This window comes from Amphiura filiformis, chromosome 7 (assembly GCF_039555335.1).
Source record: "Amphiura filiformis chromosome 7, Afil_fr2py, whole genome shotgun sequence".
In the NCBI taxonomy this organism is placed as follows: domain Eukaryota; kingdom Metazoa; phylum Echinodermata; class Ophiuroidea; order Amphilepidida; family Amphiuridae; genus Amphiura; species Amphiura filiformis.
In genome coordinates, this window is record NC_092634.1 from 60,515,038 (window position 1) to 60,539,406 (window position 24,369).

General features: G+C 38.1%; 1 protein-coding gene across 3 annotated transcripts in view; it reads left to right on the plus strand.

Moving 5' to 3' along the window:
• Nucleotides 1-24,369, plus strand: part of LOC140157417 (biotin--protein ligase-like) — a 110,053-nt gene that overhangs the window by 39,558 nt on the left and 46,126 nt on the right. For 2 of the 3 annotated variants that reach the window (XM_072180606.1, XM_072180607.1), the window contains exons 2-3: nucleotides 10,306-11,535; nucleotides 13,793-14,129. In XM_072180606.1, the coding sequence (XP_072036707.1) occupies nucleotides 11,272-11,535; nucleotides 13,793-14,129 (601 nt within the window). In that variant the 5' untranslated portion in view covers nucleotides 10,306-11,271. The remainder of the gene's footprint in view (nucleotides 1-10,305; nucleotides 11,536-13,792; nucleotides 14,130-24,369) is intronic. The other variant, XM_072180605.1, reaches the window with a different exon arrangement.

The window sequence follows — 24,369 nt, forward strand, 5'->3', positions numbered from 1 at the left end:
TTAAGAGGTAACATGGCCTTGAAGTTGTGTCTATATCAGTAAACTCCCCATATTGTTAATTTTCAATTAACGCAGCACAACAAAGTCAAATCTTCTCTGAGTTTTTTCTGTATTGATGTTGTGTACCGTTATAGTGCACAGTTGACTAGGCTTGAAAATGTGACACAGATCCACTGTTACACGGACCCAAGGAACGTTTCGGTGGTGTAGTGCACATTAGAATATGACAGGCTCATGCTTTCTTTTTTACAAACCACTGATCGAAATGATCCCAACACAATACACAAAGCATATCGCTAATTCTACAAAATCCGGTGCCAATCCACTAAAAAAATTGAAAAAATAAAAGTTGTTCAAAAATACCTGCTTTTTTGTTTATTAAGAGTAAATGTATCACTACTTTCAGATGTAAAAAATTGCCAACACCACTTGCATATTTTTCTTTCAGGAAGTCATGATGTTTTTTAACACTAAAACTCAATGTAATGTGAGCTACGTTACCGACTACAAAATGGGCTGGTTTTACTCAATCCAAGGTCATAAAAAGCAATCTAAAGATCACTTGAGTGAAATGTAAAACAGATTTCACCATTTCATAGAAGTTTTGAAGATGCGTAAATGAGTGTGTAACGTAGCTCACAGTAACATAGTTCACTGGTTTTTAATGTGATTTGCGCACGTTAGAACGTTATGTCGGTTAATTATAATATAAATGGGGTTCACCACTGGTAGCTTTCACATATTATGAGGAAGTACATGTTATACAAGTGCATACTATAGAATCCTGTTAACGTAGCTCACCAATCTTAACATGGTCGGTCGAAATTTCAATGTTTACAACATTTCTATGCCAAAATGCTACAGCATCACGATTTTTACTGTGATTTTTAAAACCTATGAGTGTTTCCTTTCAAAACCGCAAATTACATTGATACCTCTGTTTTACTTCTTTCCAATAACGTGTGTTAAAAAGGGGTAACGAGCTCACAGCGTTTTGGTGGAAAGTGCAATTTATTTTAGAATTACACAAAGACGCTTTTAATCACTAAAAAATAATGTTGATAAACAATATGATGGTGCGTTATCTAATTAAAAACAACAAATATGTAAAGAAATCGCATTTATTCAAAGAAAATATTCAGGGTTAGATGTGACACTTGAGCAGTGGAAACGCATTTTGAGCAATTTTTGAGCCTTTGCAAGGGTTAATCAGGCTGAAGAAAGCATTTAAAGTATGGAAAACTATGTATGTCCGTGTAGATCTCGTTGAGTTCTACCAGAAAAACAACATATTTGATGCCCTAAATGCTCGACAAAGTGTTTGTGGACCAAAGAACGGAAAAAAGGCTATTGGCACCGGATTTTGTAGAATGAGCGATATGGCATATCATAATTTGGAACAAGTGTATGAGCCCAGGCTTGAACCATTAACCAATGGTAACTAACGTGCACTACGCCTCTTATAATGCCAGCGATTCAGATTTATTGACAAATTGGAACAGAATTAAAAAGAAAATTTAACAATTAACATCATAACTGATGTTTAATAGGGATCCACCAACTTGTATAGTATCACCGATATATCAGCAATATGGGCCAGGGGTGTTTTGTGGGCTTCAGGCCCCCCTGTTCTTCCTGAAAAATCATGTAAAAGCAACTTGTTTTTAGCACTTTTCAGCCACTTACTCACCCCCCCCCCTCCCCGGTGCACTACAAGTCTTATGTGGGTGGTCACGGTGGTGCTATCTTTACAGATTCCTTTTTTCCCCGAGGTGCACCGAGAGTTGGGCTCATTGTAGACCCATTACGTGCCCGTGTTCAAGGAGTTGGGTCACGTAAAGAGAAAATACATGGGATAGCCAGCCTACAAAAAATGTATATAGTCTGGGCCTGCTGTCAACATGGTCAATGTCATCAAATGTGGGTGATTTGATGAAGGGATTGTTCAAAATAAGTGGAGTGGTCACAGGTTTGGTCACCGCAGACAACCAAGATGGGCTGCGGACAACCTAAAATGACCGAGTGGTTGTCTGGCAGACATCCACAGCCACCAGGGATCCTACGAAACCGTTACCGCAGACAACCAAGATGGGCTGCGGACAACCTAAAATGACCGAGTGGTTGTCTGGCAGACATCCACATCCACCAGGGATCCTACGAAACCGTTACCGCAGACAACCAAGATGGGCTGCGGACAACCTAAAATGACCGAGTGGTTGTCTGGTAGACATCCACATCGACCAGGGATCCTACGAAACCGTTAAATAGAGCAGTTTTGGCTTCATGGCCTCTATGTTTTAGGGTATCCAAAATCAATTTTGGTGGTTGTCTTGGGCAATAATGGCAGGACAAGCAGGAATCAGTCTAGAGTTGTAGGTGACTTTACCATGAAAATGGTTAAAGAATTATTTTGACGAAACTTGCTTAAAATTAACGACAAATAAAATTGATCACAACTGAAGTGAAATTTGTCATGAAAATCATTAAATGGGTAATGAAGTGGAAAATATTGCTAATCACGTTAACTGGTGTTTACTTAACTTGTCCATTCATACAACAGTTACTATTATTTACAGACTAGCTGGTCCCTAATACGAAATACTTTTTTGCAGGACTAACAACTTCCTGATTTTTGTAGATATGATGTGTTTCATTCAAGTTAATGAATTAAGTGTAATGAGTGGTTAAGGTTCATTAGACTTTCCTAGTATTAGTATGGTGTAGTGAAATCATTTTACGGACAAAATTTTCACAATATATAGCAGGTGAGGAATAGTTTGAAGAGTCTTTTAATTTAGCAAGGTGTTCAAAGATTATTTGGCAGGCCAAAGGGGGGGTAAAGGTTATTTGGCAGGCCAAAGGGGGGTAAAGGTTATTTGGCAGGCCAAAAGGTAGGGGAAACAATTTGGGAACATATATTCCGGGGAGGGGGGGCACTCCAACTTTGGAGGTGACGCGTATGTAGGGCTGTTAAGACCCCTTTTTCAGCATCGCTGTCACCCGAAGACCCCCTATTTTTCCATTTGATCTGTCACCCAAAGACCCTTACAAGTTCAATTTGAACAGCAACTTTCATTTTTCACTGATTTTGTTACTTATTTTGAAAAAAACAATGAAATTTGAAGCCATTTAGAACTAGAAATTTGATTTTCGAGGTTTTTGTGGCGCTGTTTCGCTCTCACCCAAAGATTCCATTTAAAAAAGGTCATGTTCTCACCCAATGACCCCATATTTTTTACATTTTGCTCTCACCGAATGCCAAAAATCATGCTCTCACCCAATGACCCCATATTTTTTACATTTTGCTCTCACCGAATGACCCTTAGTGCCAGCCCTACACCTATATCCATTTCATATTGAAGTGCCCCCCGGCATATATTTGGGCACCGTTTTGATAATATGTTACGTCCTAAAAAGGTGTAGAAGTGTTTACCTGTTTAAGAAATGTTAAAACGTTTCTGCTCGCTATGCATCATGCATATGATTAGACAATTTCAGGTTCCCCAAAATCTGCCATGTGTGAAGGGGGAGGGGAAAATACTCTTTGGTATTTTGATAGGAGAGGGATATTTTTAGTTGGCATGCTTAAGGGGGCGGGGCATGCAATTTTTGGCAGACCATTATGAGAATTCACTACCCTGGGGGTACACAGGGTTTTGCACAGCCCCTAAATAAATCACATTATAGATCAACACAATTTTGTGGTATTTCATGATAATACGCTATTTGCTTGGACCGTCATCTTGGAATTGAAGCTGGAAATGAACCGAAAGTGAGTCATATGATCGCTTCGATTTTTAAGCTGTTTTCTATTAAATGGGCCCCCTCCCCTTCCCCCTTTTGTATCTGTGGGTCTAGATTTGGTAAATTGAAAGTTTGGAAAAGTTTATGAAGGTAGAACAGAAATCGGTGTCAAAGTATCAAGAAATTAAAGTAGCCTGAAAATTGCAAGTCTCAGTAAATATAATTCATTGTCATGGTCAAGGTCATAATATAGTAACTTTTTCATTGTAAATATCCTCAAGGGAATAAATGGTTTTAAACCATAGCTGCCATTAGGCATTTTATTTAAACTTTGTATTACTGCAAATTATGACAAGTTCAAGGCTGACTTTGAATACTGTAAAAGTGGACATTTTCGTGTGATTAATTTTTTGTGCTTTGCTAATTTTAAACTGTTTCCATTGTTTTTAAATTTGTGATTCTAAGTCTCCGTACATTGACCTATACACAAAAGGAATATGTTCGTGAGTGGTTATTTTCGCGGTAGCAGCTTGGAATGTGAAATGTGTGAAAATAAATGTAGCGCGAAAATTTTTCACTTCTACAGTATTTGCTAATGTAGTACTGCACTAGGATCCACAACATGCTCATCTATCAGGGGTACAGGTCTTTAATACACTTGCACATTCATTGAATGAACTTTGAAAATTTGGGTACAAAAACTCATACTCAGCAACTCGAGGTCAAATTTTGCACTATGATTGTTTAATTGAGGTTATTGGACTCGACTATGGCATAGGGATGAGGCCATCATCAGATGGTCCATAGTGCGGTAACTTACCTCTACAACACTGTGTTTTCATTTCAAGAGCTAGAGATCAATCTTAATTCTGTATCAGGCATAAGGAATTTCATGCAAAACGAATAGAGGACGCGATCTCAAAGATGGGCATACATTTGTAATCTTTCTGATTTCTTTACAAATTGTATCAGTATTTCTGATATGAAAATGGTTTAAGGGTTTTCCCCTGATTTATCAACCATTTTTAAGCCATTTCAGAAAATTTGACAGATTTTTTTTTGGTCCTTGATGGATCTCAAAAAGTCTGTTAATTAACGCTAACCGAACCAAACATCAAAAAACCTCAATTCACAAAGCATATGCACACGCAAGTATCCCGGTGGTATCGGGATGCCATTGCGTCATCATGCGAACAGTCATATGGCCACAGAAAGCTTGGCTGGCCAAGTTAGACACCCATGGCAAGTTACATGTAGGCCTGTGCACATGTCTGGCACCCAAGGGGTCAGTGGTCCAAAACCGCACCTGAGAAAGAAATCCTCTTCTTCTTTGTTCTTTATTCCTTCCTTCTACCCTTCTCCCTTGCCAAAAAGCAACTGGGGTGTTATGGTTAAAGCGTAAAGTCTTATGGTATTGGTAACCATAGATCAGTGTAAAAATGTGTAAGTCACTCAGTTGTGATAGTATAACTGGCTGTGGCTGGCAAGTGTTAAAAAAAACAGGGCACTTGGCTATTTTGGCATTTTCTGTTGGAAATCGTTCTTTGAGCGCAGGTTCTCTAGGGCAGTGTGGCAAAATGAAACAATGCGAAAATTGTCAGAAGAGTTTTTTTCTTTAACGTCTCATAATTCAGTATTTTGAATAAAGCAGCTTTTCCTTGCACTCACATGGCTGATTTACCTGCAGACAACAGGAATGTAACTTTTTTAATGCTGATTGACAGGACTTCTGTCTCCGACTTTTACTGTCTGCAAAAAGGACAATTGTTTGCAAAAATGTTAAGCCAATTGATGGTGTTGGAATGTAGGTGTGCAGAATTTGTTTATTTGTTTGTTTGTATGATTTAATAAGACATTTCCAAAGTCAAAATACCACATAGGGCTGTTGTCCAGTAGAATTTTCATTGTTGACAGTCGTCAAATCTCAAGATCCGATGTCGGTAAGTTGTCGACAAAGCAATGCATCAATAAAGTCCAAATATTAAGTTCAGAGATTAATGTTATGCGTCCTTTATTTACATCAAAATATATACTGTCAATTACACATAATCATTCCCTGGAAATTTGGTAATCTGCTTTTTTTGGGTTTTAAAGAAATACATAAGAAATAGTGGGAAATTGTGATATGTTGGAGGGAAATTTGTCTACATACCGGGGAAATTACCATTTTTTTCCAGACCTGCTTATTTCCATTAGCTCCTGTGGGTAAAGTTGTGAGGGAGGAGGCACTTCAGTATGAAATGTATCTATATATATGTATAGGGCTGACACTTTCACAGTGCACAGTGTAATTTACCCATTACCAACTTCAAAGTAATGCGCCATGTTGCATTAGCTCCAAAGCTGCAGCACCCATATTTATCCAACAGTCAAATATGTTGAAAAATCTCGCATGAAGTTTCATGTTCAATTTTTTTAGGTTCAAATTATTGTTAAATTATTCAAATGCTTATATTTACACAATAATGTATTTGAGAATAAACATTGTCTTTGTTGTATATTTTACACCCTGCTACGACTGGTACACTCAGCCAGCAGTATAGTGTTTCTGCATGCAGGTCGTATCAACAGAATCCATGCGTGCATAGCCGACCCCCATTCCCGTACCCCCCCCCCCCCACCTGGGAAACACACACAGCGGCCATGCGAAAGATGGATTTTAATGTCACAAAAAACAAAAGATCCGCCAAATTTGCAAGGGATCCGTTTCACAACCTTCAGCGCATTCCATGCTACGATATGTCAATGGAAGATACTGAGATAGACATTGACATTCATACACACAAAAATTAAATATTTGCAATTAAAAAATTCGTGTTTTTGAACGATTTTGAATTTTAACAATGAAATTGCTGCAATATCGTCATTGGGTTGACGATTTCCCAAACACTGATTGGTTGATTGTGTCACTGTCAGTGATCTGTGCATGCACTGTACGGAATGATTTTTCGTATGGGTAAAATACACTGTGCAGTGACGGGCATTTAGTGAGAGCAAAATATTAAAAATATGGGGTCATTGGGTGAGAGCATGATTTTTGGCATTTGGTGAGAATATAGGGTCAGTGGTGAGAGACAGACTGTTTTGACCTACACTAAAGGGGGCATTGGGTGAGGACATGGTCTTTTACTAAAATGGGGCTTTGAATGAAAGCCAAAGCAGTAATCACATTACATTTCTATTTCCAAATGGCTTCAAATAGCAAATAAGTAACAAAATCAGTGATAAGTCAACAAAAAAGAAAACTCCTGTTCTACGGGCGGAGAGACCTTTCCAATATGGCCTGTCAGTCCCCCAAATGACCCCAAAAATCACCAAGATCTGTAAATATTTTGCAGCTTGGGGAAAAATACAAGAAAAAAAATTGTTTCTAAAATTTTTGATAAGGCTTTCCATTTTTCGTTGCTGAAATGAAAGTTACTGTTCAAATTGAAAAATATGGAAAATGACATTGGGTGATATAATGGGAAAAATAAGGGGCCTTTTGTTGACAGAGCATGCTGTAAAAGGGGTGTTAACAGCCCGTATGTCTGTGTCACCTCCTCCAATGTGGGAGTGGCTCCTCCTTGGTGTATAAATGCAAGATCGTGCTTATGAATAATTTTACACCGGGAGCTATTGAGTTAAGGCAGGTTTGCACTGAGCCCTTGACTTGTATTAATAGAATGGAATGATTTTAGTTTTACACTGTTAAATTGTGTAGTCCATGTTGTGCATTAAAATTTAAAAGTCACAAGGTGGTATGTAATTTCACACATGTACGATATATGTCAAATCCCTAAACCACTTGGTAAATGGCAAGTCAAACTGATAAATGTTTATAAAGTCACAGTGCAAAAACCTGGGGAATTCCATAAGAAGTGGAAATGTTCCTTTGATTCTCAGCTTCCTTGCATGACCCAGGGTTGCCAAACCGGCATTTTGGTAGCCCAATTGGGCGACTTTTTGAAGATATTGCCTGTAACTTTTGACAATTTCCTGAACCCAATGGTTAAAGAAAAAATTGGGTGACTTTTTGATTATTTGTCCAGAGATTAGGGCTGAGATTGTATGGCAACCCTGGTATGACCTGTAGACATGTATACGTAGTAGATAAAGGGTGAGAAACAGACCATTATCAGAAATAATGGGCGTGTTGTTCATGACTGGTGAGATGTTAGTTGGTTTGAGGTTGAGACCCGATAGGGTCGAAACCTCAAACCAACTAACATTGAGCCAGTCATGAACAACACACCCATTATTTCTGGTAATGGTCTGTTTTGAACCGCTTATCTTACATATACTGAAGTAGCAAAATTAAATTGTTTGCATCAAAATATGTATATATATAATTTACACATTGCAACTGACGAGTGTGGATGGGTGAAACCATCCATACGAAACAAATTTGTATTACGATGTGGTAATTTCACTAATAATAATATATTTCGCTCCTATATTTTATAGTTGAGCACTTTATCTAGTGATGGTTTCACTATAATTTCTTACTATATATATAATTGTTTAAAAATAAGTTTAATGCCAAACTGTACTTTCTTGAATTAAAAACACTAACACCTCAGACGCCAGCATTATCTCATCAATAATAGTTATTGATCTCAATTTACATTTGTATTTGAAGTGGTTTGGTAGGTTATTAATCCGCTGGAGTGTATTCACCCCGTGACCGTTGTTATTCAAATGATTAGTGAATAATGCAAGAGTTGTCAACGTTTGTTCTAGGGTTTCAACACCATGAAATTTATATTTTAGAAAAATGTGAGTAACCAGATTTTTGAAACACCTAGTAACGTGTGTCCAATGGTGCTCCCCATTATGGGTAGGTCACAGTAAGGCTTTGCACTCCCAGCCTCTTGACTTGTAATGAGTACCGCAGGTTAGTTGCGAAGCTCCCCTGGTCGGGTAGTATCCCGGGGGTTCTTGCCTAGTAGCTAATTAGCATGGACCGTTGAGCGTTTTTGGGTTGGGCAAGGATAAAGACAGATTCCCTTCTAGAAACTAATGGCAAGTTTATATACATGTACTGAGTATACATTCAACTAAACGTTACTTTTCATTTATGAGTATTACCTCGTTATGCTAATTAAATTTTAATTTGCATAAATTTAACTATCTTTATTAATTGAGCACCAGTGGTGTTCTATAAAACAGTATTGTTAATGTTATACGGACTGCAGTAGCCCTCTATAATTTTCTCTTGCCATGTAACATTTGCATTTAAATTGAGCTGTAAATGCATTTGTCTACCTGAGACTAGTAACGAACTCAGATTCTACATGTATGTTGTGATCCTTTCCATAGTGTTTCTAGAATGTCCATGGTATTCCTTTTGTTTAGCTCTTGCAGCCCGAGACCGTTATCTTGAGCTATTGTGTTGATAATGGTCTCTGGGCAGCTAGTCACCTCCATTACTCTAGGTAATGGTGTGGGCAGCGAACCTTAAACAAAAGAAATACAATGGATAATCTGTGAATAGAAATGGGCTAGACGTATATATACACATAGTCTGTGCTACAGACCATGTACCTATATTATCCATAGGGAGATAAACTACTGGGAACCACACAAACTCTTGGAAACCATAGTTGGTACCTCAAGTTTAACAAGGGCTCATTATCATTGAGCCTGGGGTAGGTTTTTTTGGGGGGGGTAGCTATGGCAACTATTTGATCATATTTCTACAAATTCTACCTACATGGAAAGCATACTGTGAAAATGTCAGTTCAAATGTTGGTTATAGTGCCCTTAATTGGCCAACTATCTTTCCTTTTTGCCCCAAATTGGCAGAAAATGTAGATTCAACTTTCCTTTTATGTATTAAGAGTGAAACAAAAGAGTAAATATCTATATGCACTCCAAAAGAGTGAAATTTTCACTCCAAAACAGTGAATTTTTCACTCCAAAATTGTGAATATCACTTTAAAAGAGTGAAATTTTCACTCTTCAAGGAGCCGTATAAAGGACCATGCCAAAAATAGTTGTCCCTCTTTTCACTCTTTTGGGGTGAAATTTTCTCTTTTGGAGTGAAATTAACTCTTATGGAGTGAAAATCACTCCAAAAAAGTGAAATATCACTCCTAAAGAGTGTATTCCTCCCCAGACCAATGTGGCACTCCTTGAAGCATGACTTACTTACAGTGCTCAGAATCCTAAGTTTGGATTATGGTGATATTCTTCACTATCTTTATGGCAATATAAAATTATTAATTTGTTTCACATCTCCACCTTTTTGGAAAAGTGAGGAGGGAGGGAGATGTTGTTGTTGTTGCTAAATTGACAAAATACAGCAGTTTTAACGTAAAATTGACATTGCTAGCCGTTTTCAGCATCTGCCAGGAAAACGATGCTTGTTAATCAACTTGTTAATCAGCATTAACATTTTACTAATGTATTTAAAAACTTATTTAATATGAAAATTGAAAAAAAAAATCTGGTCTGATCCCAGAAAGTGTGGAAGGAGGCAGACGTAAAACAAATTAATTTTTTTTTATTTGGCCTTTAATAAGGAAGTAAGGAAGTACCCATGATATTAATTGATCATTTTTGTGTTCTCAATTTCAGGAAACTGAGAGTGTTCTTTTGCATGTCGTCCTAACTCCTGCTCTTACAAGCATGCTCTAAACGAACTGTTGATGTGGAATTGCTGTGATAGATTGCCAACCTTTGTATTGAATAGGCACACGAACATGATGTGCAGATAATATAATTTTGGGTTTGAATCAGAGGAGAAAGAAGGACCAAACAACCTAGGCGGAAGCTGGAGGACAACTACAAAACGTGATGATATCACTGCTAGACGACGACGTAACTTTGTCTCACATTCATTTCCTGCATTACCATGTGATGTACCTCGGCCAACCAATTCATGTTCCTACTTCTGTGTATACATTAGAAATTTAATCCACAGCATTATTTGGGGAAAATACAGCATGCCTTGGGGTGTTGTTATTCTTGCATGTTTTTTTTTATTCGACATGATTGAGTGACTGCACAGCAGTTTGATGTGCATTTTGTATTTTATACACCACGTGGATGACAAGCCTAAAGAGACAAAAATATATATAGCATTGTAAAAGCTTGTTTTATTAGTCATATTTTATTAACTGGTTCTGGATGAGCGAGCTGCTGCATGTGTTCGAACACAACTGATGAGCTGGGTGTGTGAATATGAACTAACACATTACAATCCCAGGGATGGGAAAGTCAGCTTTTGCTGTGCACAAAAAACACTCTAAATTGAAATAGGGTGGATGTTATATGATATCTTTCCTAACACTGAATTTTGATTTTGAATGGCGAAAAGCATGAGTGCTCTGGGAGGATGTTCAACTTCAGCATTGTGTTAAGTGTAAAAGAGATGTGATCAAAGGCTAAAGAGATGATATGATGCTACAAGTTCCAACTAAGTGTATTGGATAGCGCTGGCAGCATATGTTACATACATACTAATATTCTAACAACAAAACTAACACTGCTGATGATAGATTGGTGCCGTGCTGCTGTTTTTGGCTCCGTCCCGTCATCATCATGTTGATAACCATATGTTACACTTATCTAACCGTCTCTCACTGGTACCGGCAATACAGGCAACGCTGTCTGGTGATGAATGCGATACGCTCGCATGGAACACGCGCGAGTATCGCTTTCTGGAAGATCGGACGTTGGGAGGTCAACGAGGGCGTCTCGGTGGTGGCCCGTGTGTCGCAGCTATGCGAGCGGCTGGGCAGCGAGCTGGTGACAGAGGTGCTCCATGAGAAAAGAGGGAAACAGATGATGACATTACATCCAAAGGTGAGTGCCTTTTGAATGCTTGGAGCACACACACTATGGACCACAATGGCCTCATCCCAATGGCATAGTTCAATAACCTCAATTTAACAATCATGGTGCAAAATTTGACCTCAAGTGTCAGAGTGTGAGTTTTTGTACCAAAATTTTCAAAGGTCATTCAATAAATGTACAATGCTAAGTGTTTCTATGATATAGCTGCCTTGTGCACAAAAGGGTTAACTGCTATTAGCTTAAACAAAGGCGCACAACCATTTTGTGCTCAAGGCAGCTAATGCAGTTAGCGTTGTGTGCACCAAGCAGTGCATTTTTATGATGTCATCTGGTGAAACTGGATATTTCTGTAGGAAGGGAATTAAGTGATGTCATTAACCAGGAGTACTGGAAAGAAATTGATATGTCTGATGTTGACATACCAATATCTTCACAGATGTGGGTATACTGTGATACGTCTACCATCCGAGTAGAAATGCTGTATCTAATTTATTAACATAAGAGAGATACATCCTTAATTAATACTTTTTATTGTTCTCAAAGTAAAATAAAATTCCAGGAGGGTACTCAAGTTTGGTTTGGGTATGGGTGTGCCACTGAGAATTTGAAAGTAGACCCATCAATATACCAATATTTCATGGAATTTGGACCAAACGGTATACCAAAAGTCAAAATATTCAGCCCAATTTGTCTTGGTTGTTACAACTTTCCCCCAAAATTTTGGGAAAATCTTCAAAATTTTGGCTGCAGCGTGGCAAAATGGGATATTTTCCGCAAAACAGTGAGAACATTTTGAAAAAAAGACCCATCCATATTCCAAAAAATTAGCAAAAAGGTCGTTGATATACCATTCTTAGTCAGTGGGAGTGGTCTAGTTCGTAGACACATTTCTGATTGGACAATCGCATGATTTTGGGTGCCGTCTATCAGGCCGTAGACGTAACACGCGTGTAGAGGTGCACCTATGTATCGCGCTGGATGCGTAGACTAGTGCGGAATACGCGAACGATATGCGCCGGCATCCACTACTCAAAATATTGGACCTGCCTGTCGTCTATCACACGGTAGAGGATAGGCAAAATAAAAATTCCTATCGTTTATTCTCTAAAAGACTGCACCAACAAATTATTTAGGAAAACAGTACTAATTTGAATGGGAAATGTGAACTTGACTTGCATTGTTCCCACCTCAGCAGGTGTGGACAATATTGATGATAAATGGAGATATAGCATAATACATGGTACGAACTCAGTCAAAGTCATTATAGGATTGCTTTGTAATGACAGTGAACATATGGCTAATTACAATCTTGCTGGGTGGTAATTTGAAAATGGAATGGAAAAGAGACTGGCTGTGTTGCCGAGTATACAAAATTTACAGCGGTTGATCGGGGGGGGGGGGAATAAGGGAGGTCCGGTTTCCTGTTTTGACAGCTAAATCAGCATTGTCTGTAATAACGTGGGTCATGCAATTTTTCAAAAGGGGCATTTATTAGTCTAAGCAACTGATCGCCATTGTACACCTATGTGGAGTGAAGCAAGCGGGATAAAGTGACACATCACATCGGCTGTGATGTGACTCGAACCCACAACCTTGTGAACATGAATCTGATCATTTTAAACCCGTAAGCCACCATGCTGCAAATGAAACTTGTACAAAATATAATTCTGATGATTTTTTTCTCTTCTGATAAGTGCTAGCATATATATGAGAACAGTGTTAGCGTATATATCATTGACCCATTTAGTGTGATCCTTCTTGTAATCCTAGCTCCCCCAATTTATTTCTTGACATGGGCAAACCTTGAAATAAATGGGTGCGGGGAGCAAATTTGCCCTTATGAAGCCACCAATTACTCCTGGTCTTTTTTGATAATCTATGGTAAAATTCACATGAACCAGGAGTAAAATTGCTCATGTTTCCAGTTTTGTATTTAATGCACTATTGCTGATATGCTGTATTGTGTATGCGAAAAGGATTACTATTTCAAAATTGCTTGTGTTTCTTCAGAAATTGCTCCTGGTTCTTGTAAAATCCCAGTGAACCGGAGAAGCAATGTTCAAAAACAAATTTGCTCCTGGTTCCAATCCGCTTATTTCAAGGCTTGAGTATAGGCAGTGTATCCCACCATAAACAGTAGAAGTTACCTCCCGCCCCCTTCCCCAATGAGTTCTGAAGAACTTTCTTGAGGATTTCAGTTACACTGTAAAATATGTAGAAAGATTATTGAATCAATCCTCTACACTCCAAACTTTTTTAATTTCAGCATTACGCAGATTTATCCAAAGAATGGACCTCGTTCCTCGGCACCCACACACCGCCTACCGTCTACGCGCCTGAACAGGTGCTAGGCCCACCAGTATTCATCTTACTCGAAGCCTCGCCGCCACCGAAAGACAGCCGAGGGCGCCCGTCAGTGCGCAAAGTGCAACGAGAACGAGTGATCAAGTTGTCCAGTTTAACGACGCCGTTAGCTTGGAAGTCTGGAGAGCCTTTCGGTATATTGGTGGAGGCTAGCGTTGATAATTTCAGCATGGTTGGATCGGCTTACTTGGACGGCGTCCTGGAATTGGATGATGGTTTGCTTGTGGATCAAATTGTCAGTAAGTATAAGCGTCACTATATGGGCTAAAATAACCTCATCTCCGAAGGTGTAGTTCAGTAAACTCCAATAAACAATCATGGTGCAAAATTTGACCTCAAGTTGTTGTTGGAGTTAAGAAATACTACACCCTGTAGTAAATTTGTCTATTTTTGCATTTTTCTCAAAAATAATAACACACTGGTAACAAAAGTTATGTATATTATTGGGGCAAGGAATCCAATTACTACACTGAAATTTCAGTGACTCAAGGCAAGTGGTTTAGTATATATGATAGGAAATGAGGTACATCCTAGTGGTACCTTATTTCTGGTCATAAATAACAAACCGCTTGTCTTGGGCCACTGAAATTTCAGTGTAGTAATTGGATTCCTTGCCCCTATAATATACATAACTTTTGTTACCACTGTGTTATTAGTTTTTGAGGAAAAATGCAAAAATAGACACACATTTATCGAGGGGTGTAGTACCCCCTTAACTGCATTAAAAGGTCATTTGATGATGACTGTATATGAATATTGGGGTTAATGGACTGTGCCTTGATAGATGAGAGTGTTTTAGATCCTGTTGTATTAAAAGTGGGAATTTGCGTGTGTGTCATTTTTTGTGCTTTGCCAATTTTGAATCGTTAAATTTATGATTCTATTTAATAGCTTCCATACATTGAGCTATAAATGAAAATAATATATTCACACATTGTTATTTTCATGCTTATTGGGTTTGAAGCAACTACTGCGATATTAAAAATGTGCGAATATATTCTTTATGTATCGCAGAAATGTCCACTTTCCAAAATTGTGATTTTCACAGTTTAAAGGCAAGTATGAATAGCAATCAAAGAGAAATAGGGCGACGGTGTCCATTTGTTTCTGACATGGCAGTTTACAATTATTTTGTGAGGAGATATGTTATGTTGGTGGACATTCATCTTTCAGCATTGGGCTATTCAGATGTATTCCGCACCCCCATGGAAGACACTTCCGAATTGGGCTAAATTGACAGCGGAAAAACCCCATGGAAGACACTGCCGGAATTGTGGTAATATGTCTAATATGGCCAGCCGGAATTCACATCAAATGTTTTCCAGCTGGAATATTAAGAAATGTGAACGTCTTCCATAGGCACATCATGGCCTTTCACAATCCCCACTCTTGTTTTTTTTCGTTTATTTTTGTTGCCGGAGTTTCACCTAATCTCAATGTCTTCCATACCCTCCAGCCAGAATCTTTGCTAAAAATGACTGCTGGAATTCTAGACACATCTCAATTCCAGCTGGAATTGTATTTTTTTTTTAATGTCTTCCATAGGGGGGGGGGGTGCGGAATACATCTGGAATAGCCCATTCTAAAATAGTAAATGTCCAGAGCCAGGTCTACAGGTCATATTTTTTTCAGTTTTTGCAGTTTATTTCTGCAGAATTATTACATTGATATTTAAAATGAGTCAAGAAATTATTTCAATTATTGAGTTATGAGTGGGAGGGTTCTTGTCTGGGGATGGGTCTGTTGTTGTTTTTTTTTGTTAAAAAACCCTGGGTATGTAGATTTGATTGAGTGTTTGTTCAACTATATGATTATGATGCCTTGAATTTGATTCTCTCTTGAATGTGATGTCTCATTTATATCTCAATTGACACTCACCGCTTATGACAGTGCTGGGATGGTCTTCGTTAATTTTGTCAGGCCTGGTCCAGCTTCTGCTTTTTTACCATTCTTTTTCTTATGTCCTGGCTTCAGCTTGTGTGGTGTATACATCACGGCACTTGTGAGTGGTGGGTGTCAATAATTACAAGTGTAGCTACATATCATACTTTAATTTGGGCTTAAAGGAATAATTGCATATTTGTTTATAATATTGTATGGCTGACATGAAGAAGGGGGCTGGTGGTTTTCTGTATCTTTTCTCCACCCACCAGTCCCAAGTACAGGGAAATAAAAATGGAAAAAAAAAAAATTATTGAGTTACGACAAATAATAGGTCAAAACCAAAGTTTTCACTAGTGAAAATCATGAATGGGGGGAATAAAACACATTACAATGAGCCTTGGGGATCTCTCGTATTGAACCCATACCTTGCCCTGTGAATGTAGGCGTTATTTTTCTGCTAGCTCAGGCACCACTCCAACTTGCTGTAATGCATGCCTAAGTCCCGGAAAAAAACTGGCATGAATCCTTTATGATGCCAAGTAATTGTGAATTTCAATTTGAATATGTTATGTTATTGCTGAAAAAAAAACCCAATTCTGTTGAACAAAATCTTGAATAATCTCTGTGAGATAACTCCTTATATGATTACATGTATATATGCATCCCATTAACTGCCCTAAACCCCTATAAGTGCCCACCCAGCAACTTTACAACAAGCAAAATGTGATATTATTAACCGCCCATCCGAAGCTGTCAAATTACTTTCATTAAGCTTACCTATCGAGCCTTAAAAATATCAAAAATGTGCATCAATTATGATGCTTTAGATGTACAGATACAAAAAAAATTCTTATCAATAACTGCCTGCAAATGATTTTAAAAGGCCAAGTTTGAGGTGATTCTGACTTCAAAATTGTATAGCCATCTTAAACCATGATCAACAAATCTGGACACATTTTGACACCATTTTTTTGTGAGGGAGCACTAACTAAATACTATCAGACGGTGATGGATGACTATTTAACAATGTAAAATATTAGTGCTCACCTAAAATGACTTTGTTAAGTGCCCTGGGTGGTTAATGGAACAAATACGGCACTAAGATAAAAAGATATTCTGCAGTATGCAGATTATTATCCAATTGCAAAGAGATGTAGCTTAAATCCTCCTTAATTATGAAGAAATTTACCTTCAATGGTCACAAGAAGTCTTCTAGGTAGCAAGCTTGATATACCTATTACCTACCTGCCAAGGATATATTAACAATTATTGTAACTTATTGAAGATGTTCATTATGTGATAACTTATTACATTTGGGATTTTTTGTAATTTATAATTCACAGCGCATCTAGAGTCTGTGTTTATAGTGAAGTACAATGTATATACTGTGCATAAAAATGATCTGAACACTTTAAGCAGGCGCGTGCCTGGGGGGGGGGGGGCTTTGGGGCTGCAGCCCCGGTCTTAAAAAAAAAAAAGAAAGAGGAGAGAAAGGGAGAAGGAAGGAGAGGGAGTGAGAGTGGCATAGCCAGTGTGGGGGGGGGGGGCAGGGGCATTGTACTCCTTAAAAAATGCTCCCAAAATAACCAATAATAATGTAAAAATGTTGCACCAAATGCCTTCATTGAGCCTTCATTTGAGTGCGAGTTATTGAGCATACATGTTCATATAAAACTAAAATTTGCGGCTCAGTTGGAAATCTGTTAAAATATATGCCCTGAAAATAATCAATAAATGTGTAAAAATGTTGTACCAAATGGCTCCATTGGGGCTTTCACTTTCAAAAAGTTTCTAATTCTCAGGGGAGCACATTCCCCCCCCCCCTCAGACACCCCCTCTCGTGCAAGCGTGACAGCAGCGCTAATGCGCCAATGTTAAACCTTTCAACAGTTTTTGATCAGACTTCAGCCCCCCCGGGGGCCCAGTTTCTGGGCACGCCCCTCCCTGTTAAGCAACTTCTTAAAGACAGTAAACCTAAATTACCAAATGAAGAAATCAATTGATGGAGAATGTTAATTGTTCTGCATATTTTGATACATCATTCAGCACGATGCTACTGGCTTGTAGAGGGTGCACGGCAAACAAAGAACATCAACTGAGTCAGCCAGGATGTCTCGGAACTACCAACTTAAGACATTGCGCTCATTTTGTAGTAACAGGTCTCATTTGTAACTTCTAAGGGCTCAGATATATCGAATTGCATTTTGAATACGAGGAATGTCCTTCTCATATCAAATAAGTTTGATTTTTTGAAATTCGCGATATAATACACATTTTATGGCAAGTGATGAAAAAAATTGATATTTTTGAAAATTAACAGTCCTCAAAGTAAATTGTACAAATCTAATGATATGTACTTATTTTTTTTAGTTGGGATGAAAAGCTGTCCATCGTATGAAAATTTTCGACCCAAATTCCCCCCAAAAAATGTAGCTATTTTTGAGGAAAAATGTATATGTGAAAGGTAAAAATTTTCAATTGATGGTCAGCTTTTCATCCCAGCTACAGACACATGAGATTTATAAAGTTTATTTTGAAGACTGTTATATCAAAAATTAAAAAAATATCAAATGTTAAGGGCTGGGGTATGAACGTTTGGACAGTATTTATTGTGAGACATCAGAGCACATCAGACATATCGAATTGCATTCTGAATACGAAGAATGTCATTCTGATATCAAATAATTTTGATTTTTGAAATTAGCAATTTAATACACATTTTATGGCAAATCATTAAAATTGATATTTTTGATATTTAACAGTACTTGAAGTAAACTTTATAAATCTGATGATTTATACTTAAAGTGTATGTAGGTGGGATGAAAAACCGACGATCAATTGAAAATTTTGACCTTTCAGATTGAAGATATGGATTTTTTTCCCAAAACACCAAAAAAAATTAGGTCTTTTGGGAAAAAAATCCATATCTTCAATATGAAAGGTCAAAATTTTCAATTGACCGTCGGCTTTTCCTCCCTGCTACATACACTTTAAGAATATGTCATTAGATTTATATAATTTACTTGAGGACTGTTATATATCAAAATTTGAAAAATATCAAATTTTTATAATTTGTCATAAAATTTGTATTATATTGTGATTTTCAAAAAATGAAAATTATTTGATATCAGAAAGACATGCTTCAGTATTCAGAATGCAATTCGATAGGTCTGAGGTGCTCTCATGTCCCACAAAAAATACTATCGAAACGCAATAAACGCTCATTTTAGATCCCTTAATAATTTGCCATAAAATTTGAAATATTATCACAAATTTCAAAAAATCAAAATTATTTGATATCAGAAAGGCATTCCTCATAAGTCGTGTTCACATTGTCGGACGTATGCCCGGCGGAACTTGGTCGGCGCAAGTTGCTAGGAGTAGTGGTAGGCACTGCCAGGAGTAGGTGCAGTGTGAACGATGGTCAGCGTAGGTTCCGCCAGGTGTACGTCTGGCGATTTACTCCTGACAAAAGTCAGGAGTAGCGTGCTGGGTGTAACCTCCGCCAGGCGTAAGTTGCAATGTAAACGCAGATTACGCCTGGCACCCGGAGTAAGTTTGACCTTTTGTTGGTCAGAACTAAGAAACTACATATCGCGTAGTTGATAAAGGTCACCGAAACACCAGAAGTGGTAGCCAATGTTTACGCCGACCAGAAGTGAATGATTCGTGGAACTAGTCAGCGTACTGCTAGGAGTACCTAGGCTAGGTGTGTGACACGTGGTAGGAGTAGGGAAAATATTTGTGGAATTTTGATCAATGTTAGCGTAAGTTTACGCCGGGTGTAACTCAAAATGTGAACACGACTATATTCAGAATGCAATTTGATATGTCTGATGTGCTCTCGGGACGCACAAAAAATATTGTGCAAACGTTACTATCTGATCCCTTAAGCTACTGATGTTGAAATAGATACCCACACCTGACATATACTTGATTGAAAAGTTACGAACATTTTTTGTGTACTTTTTCTTATGTTTTTGCCTATGTCTCAATTTCATTTTGCTGACTTTGGACCATGTCATAAATAATACTTTTGCTAAACCCTTACACCACCCTACATGTACATGTACATACACACAATAACGGATATACATGTAGCATTTGTGGTGTCAGTTTATTGCAAGCACATGTGCCACGTATAGTCATAGTATTACTTAACGCAAAGAACATCCGTATATTCTAAATCGGGGGCGCTCAAACGAATATATTTTCATTTTTTGTCTCCTCCTTTTGACACCCGATTATTCCCAGAAAATTACAGTGAAAAAATTGATGTAATCTACCTCGTCCCCTGAAGGGAAATATATTAAAGGTCGTGTTACCTTTGATACTCTATACTGGGCAGGGTAATTTACATTTGTAAATGTTCAGGTTTATGTTTTATGGCATTTCTGCATCCTGATAATTTGAAACTATATTTTAGGCTTATAAAACATGAATCTATGAGGACAGAAAGAAGAAAATACCAAGTGTTGTTATTTGATGATAGCTTTAGAACAAAGATGAAAAAAAAAATCTTAAAATTTACTGTGACACAAAAGTTTCCATTGTACGGTTGCTCTTATGTCACCTAAAACTCATAGCCTAATGTGTTATTCCGTTTGTAAACTATACACCCTCTGGAATTCCAACCAAATTCAAGTTTAAATCATTCCAGATCCAAGCATTTTCATTCGTTACCAAGTGGAATATTTTAATGTCTAATTTTAGGCCAAAGTGTGCATTATTCAACTGCATGGATTTTATAAATGTCAACAATTTTCAGCTTAAATTTTACATAAAATAAGCAATTTGGTGGAATGGCAGTGCAATATTTCACAGGGGTGTTTGGATTTAAAGCGGGATAGCCCAATAAATGGTCTCATCTTCAATGCCTCGGTTCATTATACCCTACTTAAACGACTGGGCTCAGAATTTGACCTCAAGTCATGGAGTATGAGTTTTTGTACCCAATACATGCAAAGGTCATAAATGAATGTATACAGGTATTAGGGTTCAGGAACTGTGCACTGGTGGATGCACATACTTGAGATTTTTGATTCAACTGTGTGGTTTGATCGTAGATGGGATATTTTATTTGATCCGGGTGGAGCGGTTGGAAAGAAAGTTTCACGCTGTGCTAAGCACGTCACGACTCAGCCAGAGTATAATGCTGAGATGATTGGGACTACTTGATACTTGGAAACAGCATGTCCTGTTTGTGATGTGACCTACAAAATCAGTCACTTATCGGGCAAGTGCGTTGATTGCGAGGATGAAACAATGTTAGTTGCTAAACAGTTTTATGGATAGCAGGACCCATATATTCAAGTTGTCCAGTTTTCGCCATTTAATTAAAATCGAATGTATTGATCCTGTGAAATGAGTCAAGGAAGCCAATAAACTCATTTATATTTCCACATGTCTTGCGGTTCTTGAGTTAAGGCCAATCAAAACAAATGTTTTGGTCGTTTTTCCCCCTCCCAAGAACAACCATACGCACAGGCCTGGAAAAAATGTGGAATGTGGGAAGCTTCTTCCCCGGGAAATTTGGAAGATTGGGGGGAAATTAAGGTCCTTAAACAAAGAAATACATAAGAATTTGGAGAGAAATGTGGTTTTTTTGAAGGAAATTTTGATTATCTTCCAGTGAAATTTTCATTTTTTCCAGCCCTGCATACACATGGGACGGAATTGACACCCCTTGTTTCAGTTCAAGCCTTGGGTTCTCCTTTATAGAACCAGTGATAATCCCCATATCATTACTCCTTTATTTATCCAGCCACAGATACGAGACAAATAAAGGGACAAATGTTTTGGGCATTTCCCCCAAGAAAAAACATGCACATGGGGTGTAAATAACACCCCTTATTTCAAACTTTGGGTTCTCCTTTATAGAACCAGGGATAGAACCCAGACCATTACTCCTTTATTTGTCCAGCCAGAGATATGAGACAAATAAAGGAAGTAATGTTATGGTCCCTGATTTTGTCTCAATATTTTAAGTGCAAACACTGCTAGGTCGTTGCCTTAAGCCCTTGAAATGGATGTCAACTGTTGGAAAATAAAAATGAGTTTTGTGCGACCAACCCTTTGAAATAAGCGGGCACAGGGAGCAAATTTATTTTAGAAAATTGCTCCTGGTTCCAGTTTTTGCACTTGATGCATTAGTGCTGGTATGCAATATTGTACATACAGAAAAGGATTTACTATTTGAAAATTGCTCAGGTGGTGCATGTAAAATCCCAGTGAACCAAATTGCTCCTGGTTCTACATTTTTGTAGTCTGCTTATTTCAAGGCTTGTGTGCGACATATCACTCATAATTGCATGGATATCTAATGTTATGTAAACTTTTGTCACTTGTGACCCACTTGTGTGAACTCTTCATCCCGCTCAGATTTCCCTTCATGCATGGCTCGAAAAAGTGGGGAATTTGGGAAGCTCATTCCCAGGAAATATTGGTGTTATGGAGGGAAATTCTGGTATTTGGAGGGAAATTGTGATATAACAACATGCTATAAATTGCGGGAAATTTAGCTTCACGAGAAATTAACCATTTTCAGAATTGTTCATTTTCATGATCATATTTGGAATTAGCATGAAAAAAGCAGTAAAATGAGTACAAGCAAGCCTAGTAGTGGTTGAGTGATTTTTGAGATAGCTCTTGATATTTTGAGAAAATATCTTTAACCCGGAGGGGGTTCTCCCTGGTTGACGAAAGTCTGCGTGGCACATCCCCGTACAAAATTTTTCGAAGAACCCCCCGGATCTTTAACCTAGGGTCTTCTTGTGTTGAAGCCTATTGTAAGATTGTAAGCATGCCTATTATCCATACCACAGAAGGTAGGCATGTTACCCATGGGGGTTGACAATAAGTGAGGGATCTGTTGGCGAATTATAGTGAGCGTACACAAAAGGGAGTTTGCATGTAAGCGCTGACAAGTTGAGCGCTCTGTGTACGTTCAGATGAGTCATATAACGTGATGTCGCCAAGTCTGAACCCCCGGGTCTGAACACTCTACCGGCGTCATGTGTGATGATTTTAGCTCAATTTTTGCAATGCATCATGGGATGGGAAGGCTTTATTTTCTGCTGTAACTGTAGTCTACTCAGCAGCCAATTTGTTTTTGATCACTCCACACAGAGAGTCTACCAATGGCAACTTATATCACCGTTTCTGATTGTCTCTTAAGAGGGCGACTATTATAATGAAGATTGTAAAGATGCATCTGGGAACTTGAATAATCAGCTGTGCGAGCAGCCAGTCTGAGCTAGTGCGGCGAGCAGTATGCCAAAAACCCACTGGTATAATAGCATTTAGCATTGTTGTACAGCACGATAATTTTCAGAATGTGAATATTTTTTTATCATGCACAAGCAGTATTTATGAGTAACTGGTTCTGGACAAATTTGGATGATACATGTAGCCTTGAAGTTATTTGCTTCTGGGTTCAAATGGTTCAAGCAGCCGATTTAATTAACCAATTGAAAGCCTTCTCTAAAGTCGTGCTGGGTGACCTCATATGAAAAGTGTTAGCCAATCATTGGTAGACTGTTATGTGGTGGAGGGAGCGAAACCAAACTGGCTGCGGTGGAGACTACTGTAACAGGAAAATGAATGGCATTGCCACACTCTGGGTATTGCTAAAGTTCAGGGTTCAAATTTGCCAGCTGATTTTCTCCATTGACATTATAAAGCTGGACCCAGCTAGGTGCTTCAACAGGCTTTTTGATACTTTTAGGAATAGACCCCTGGTTTTCTATTGTATTGTATTCTTTACAAAACAAATTCCTTTTTATTGTATTCTTTAAATTTGTTCTCTCTTTGGTACCATATTTGTATTTTTTTTTAGATATTTAGGGTAAGGAAAATATTATTTACTCTTTTCACTTTCATTTGGCGGCACTCGTGGGGTGGGGGAAATGATATGTTTTTCATACATTTTGTAAATTTTGATATTTTTTTCTGTTTTTCATAATTTAACATGGAATAAAGCAAAATTCACTGAAAAAAATGTCTGAAAAATCTACTGATTTTACCACATGTGTTACAAATATGTTATATGGCGTTGGGGGGCCCAGGAGTTTCACCCCCGGGACACCCCCCAATCCATACAATGGTTCCTGCTGCTTTCCTCCCAGTCAAAATAAAAGAAAATAATTTTCCCTATTTTGTGCACTTAATACTGTGGCTACAGTTATGAGGCTTTTGCAATGAATCACTGCTGCACTGGGCCCGGGGGAGGGGGGCACTTCAATATGAAATGGATATAGGTGTCGGGCTGGCACTTTCGCACTAAGGGGCATTCGGTGAGAGCAAAATGTAAAAAATATGGCGTCATTGGGTGAGGGCATGATTTTTGGCATTCAGTGAGAGCAAAATGTAAAAAATATGGGGTCATTGGGTGAGAACATGACCTTTGTTTACAATGGAATCTTTGGGTGAGAGCCGAAACAGCGCCGCAAAAACCTCAAAAATCGAATTTCTAGTTCTAAATGGCTTCAAATTTCTTTTCTTTTTTCAAAATAAGTAACAAAATCAGTGATAAATGAAAGTTGCTGTTCAAATTGAACTTGAGGGTCTTTGGGTGACAGATCAAATTGAAAAATA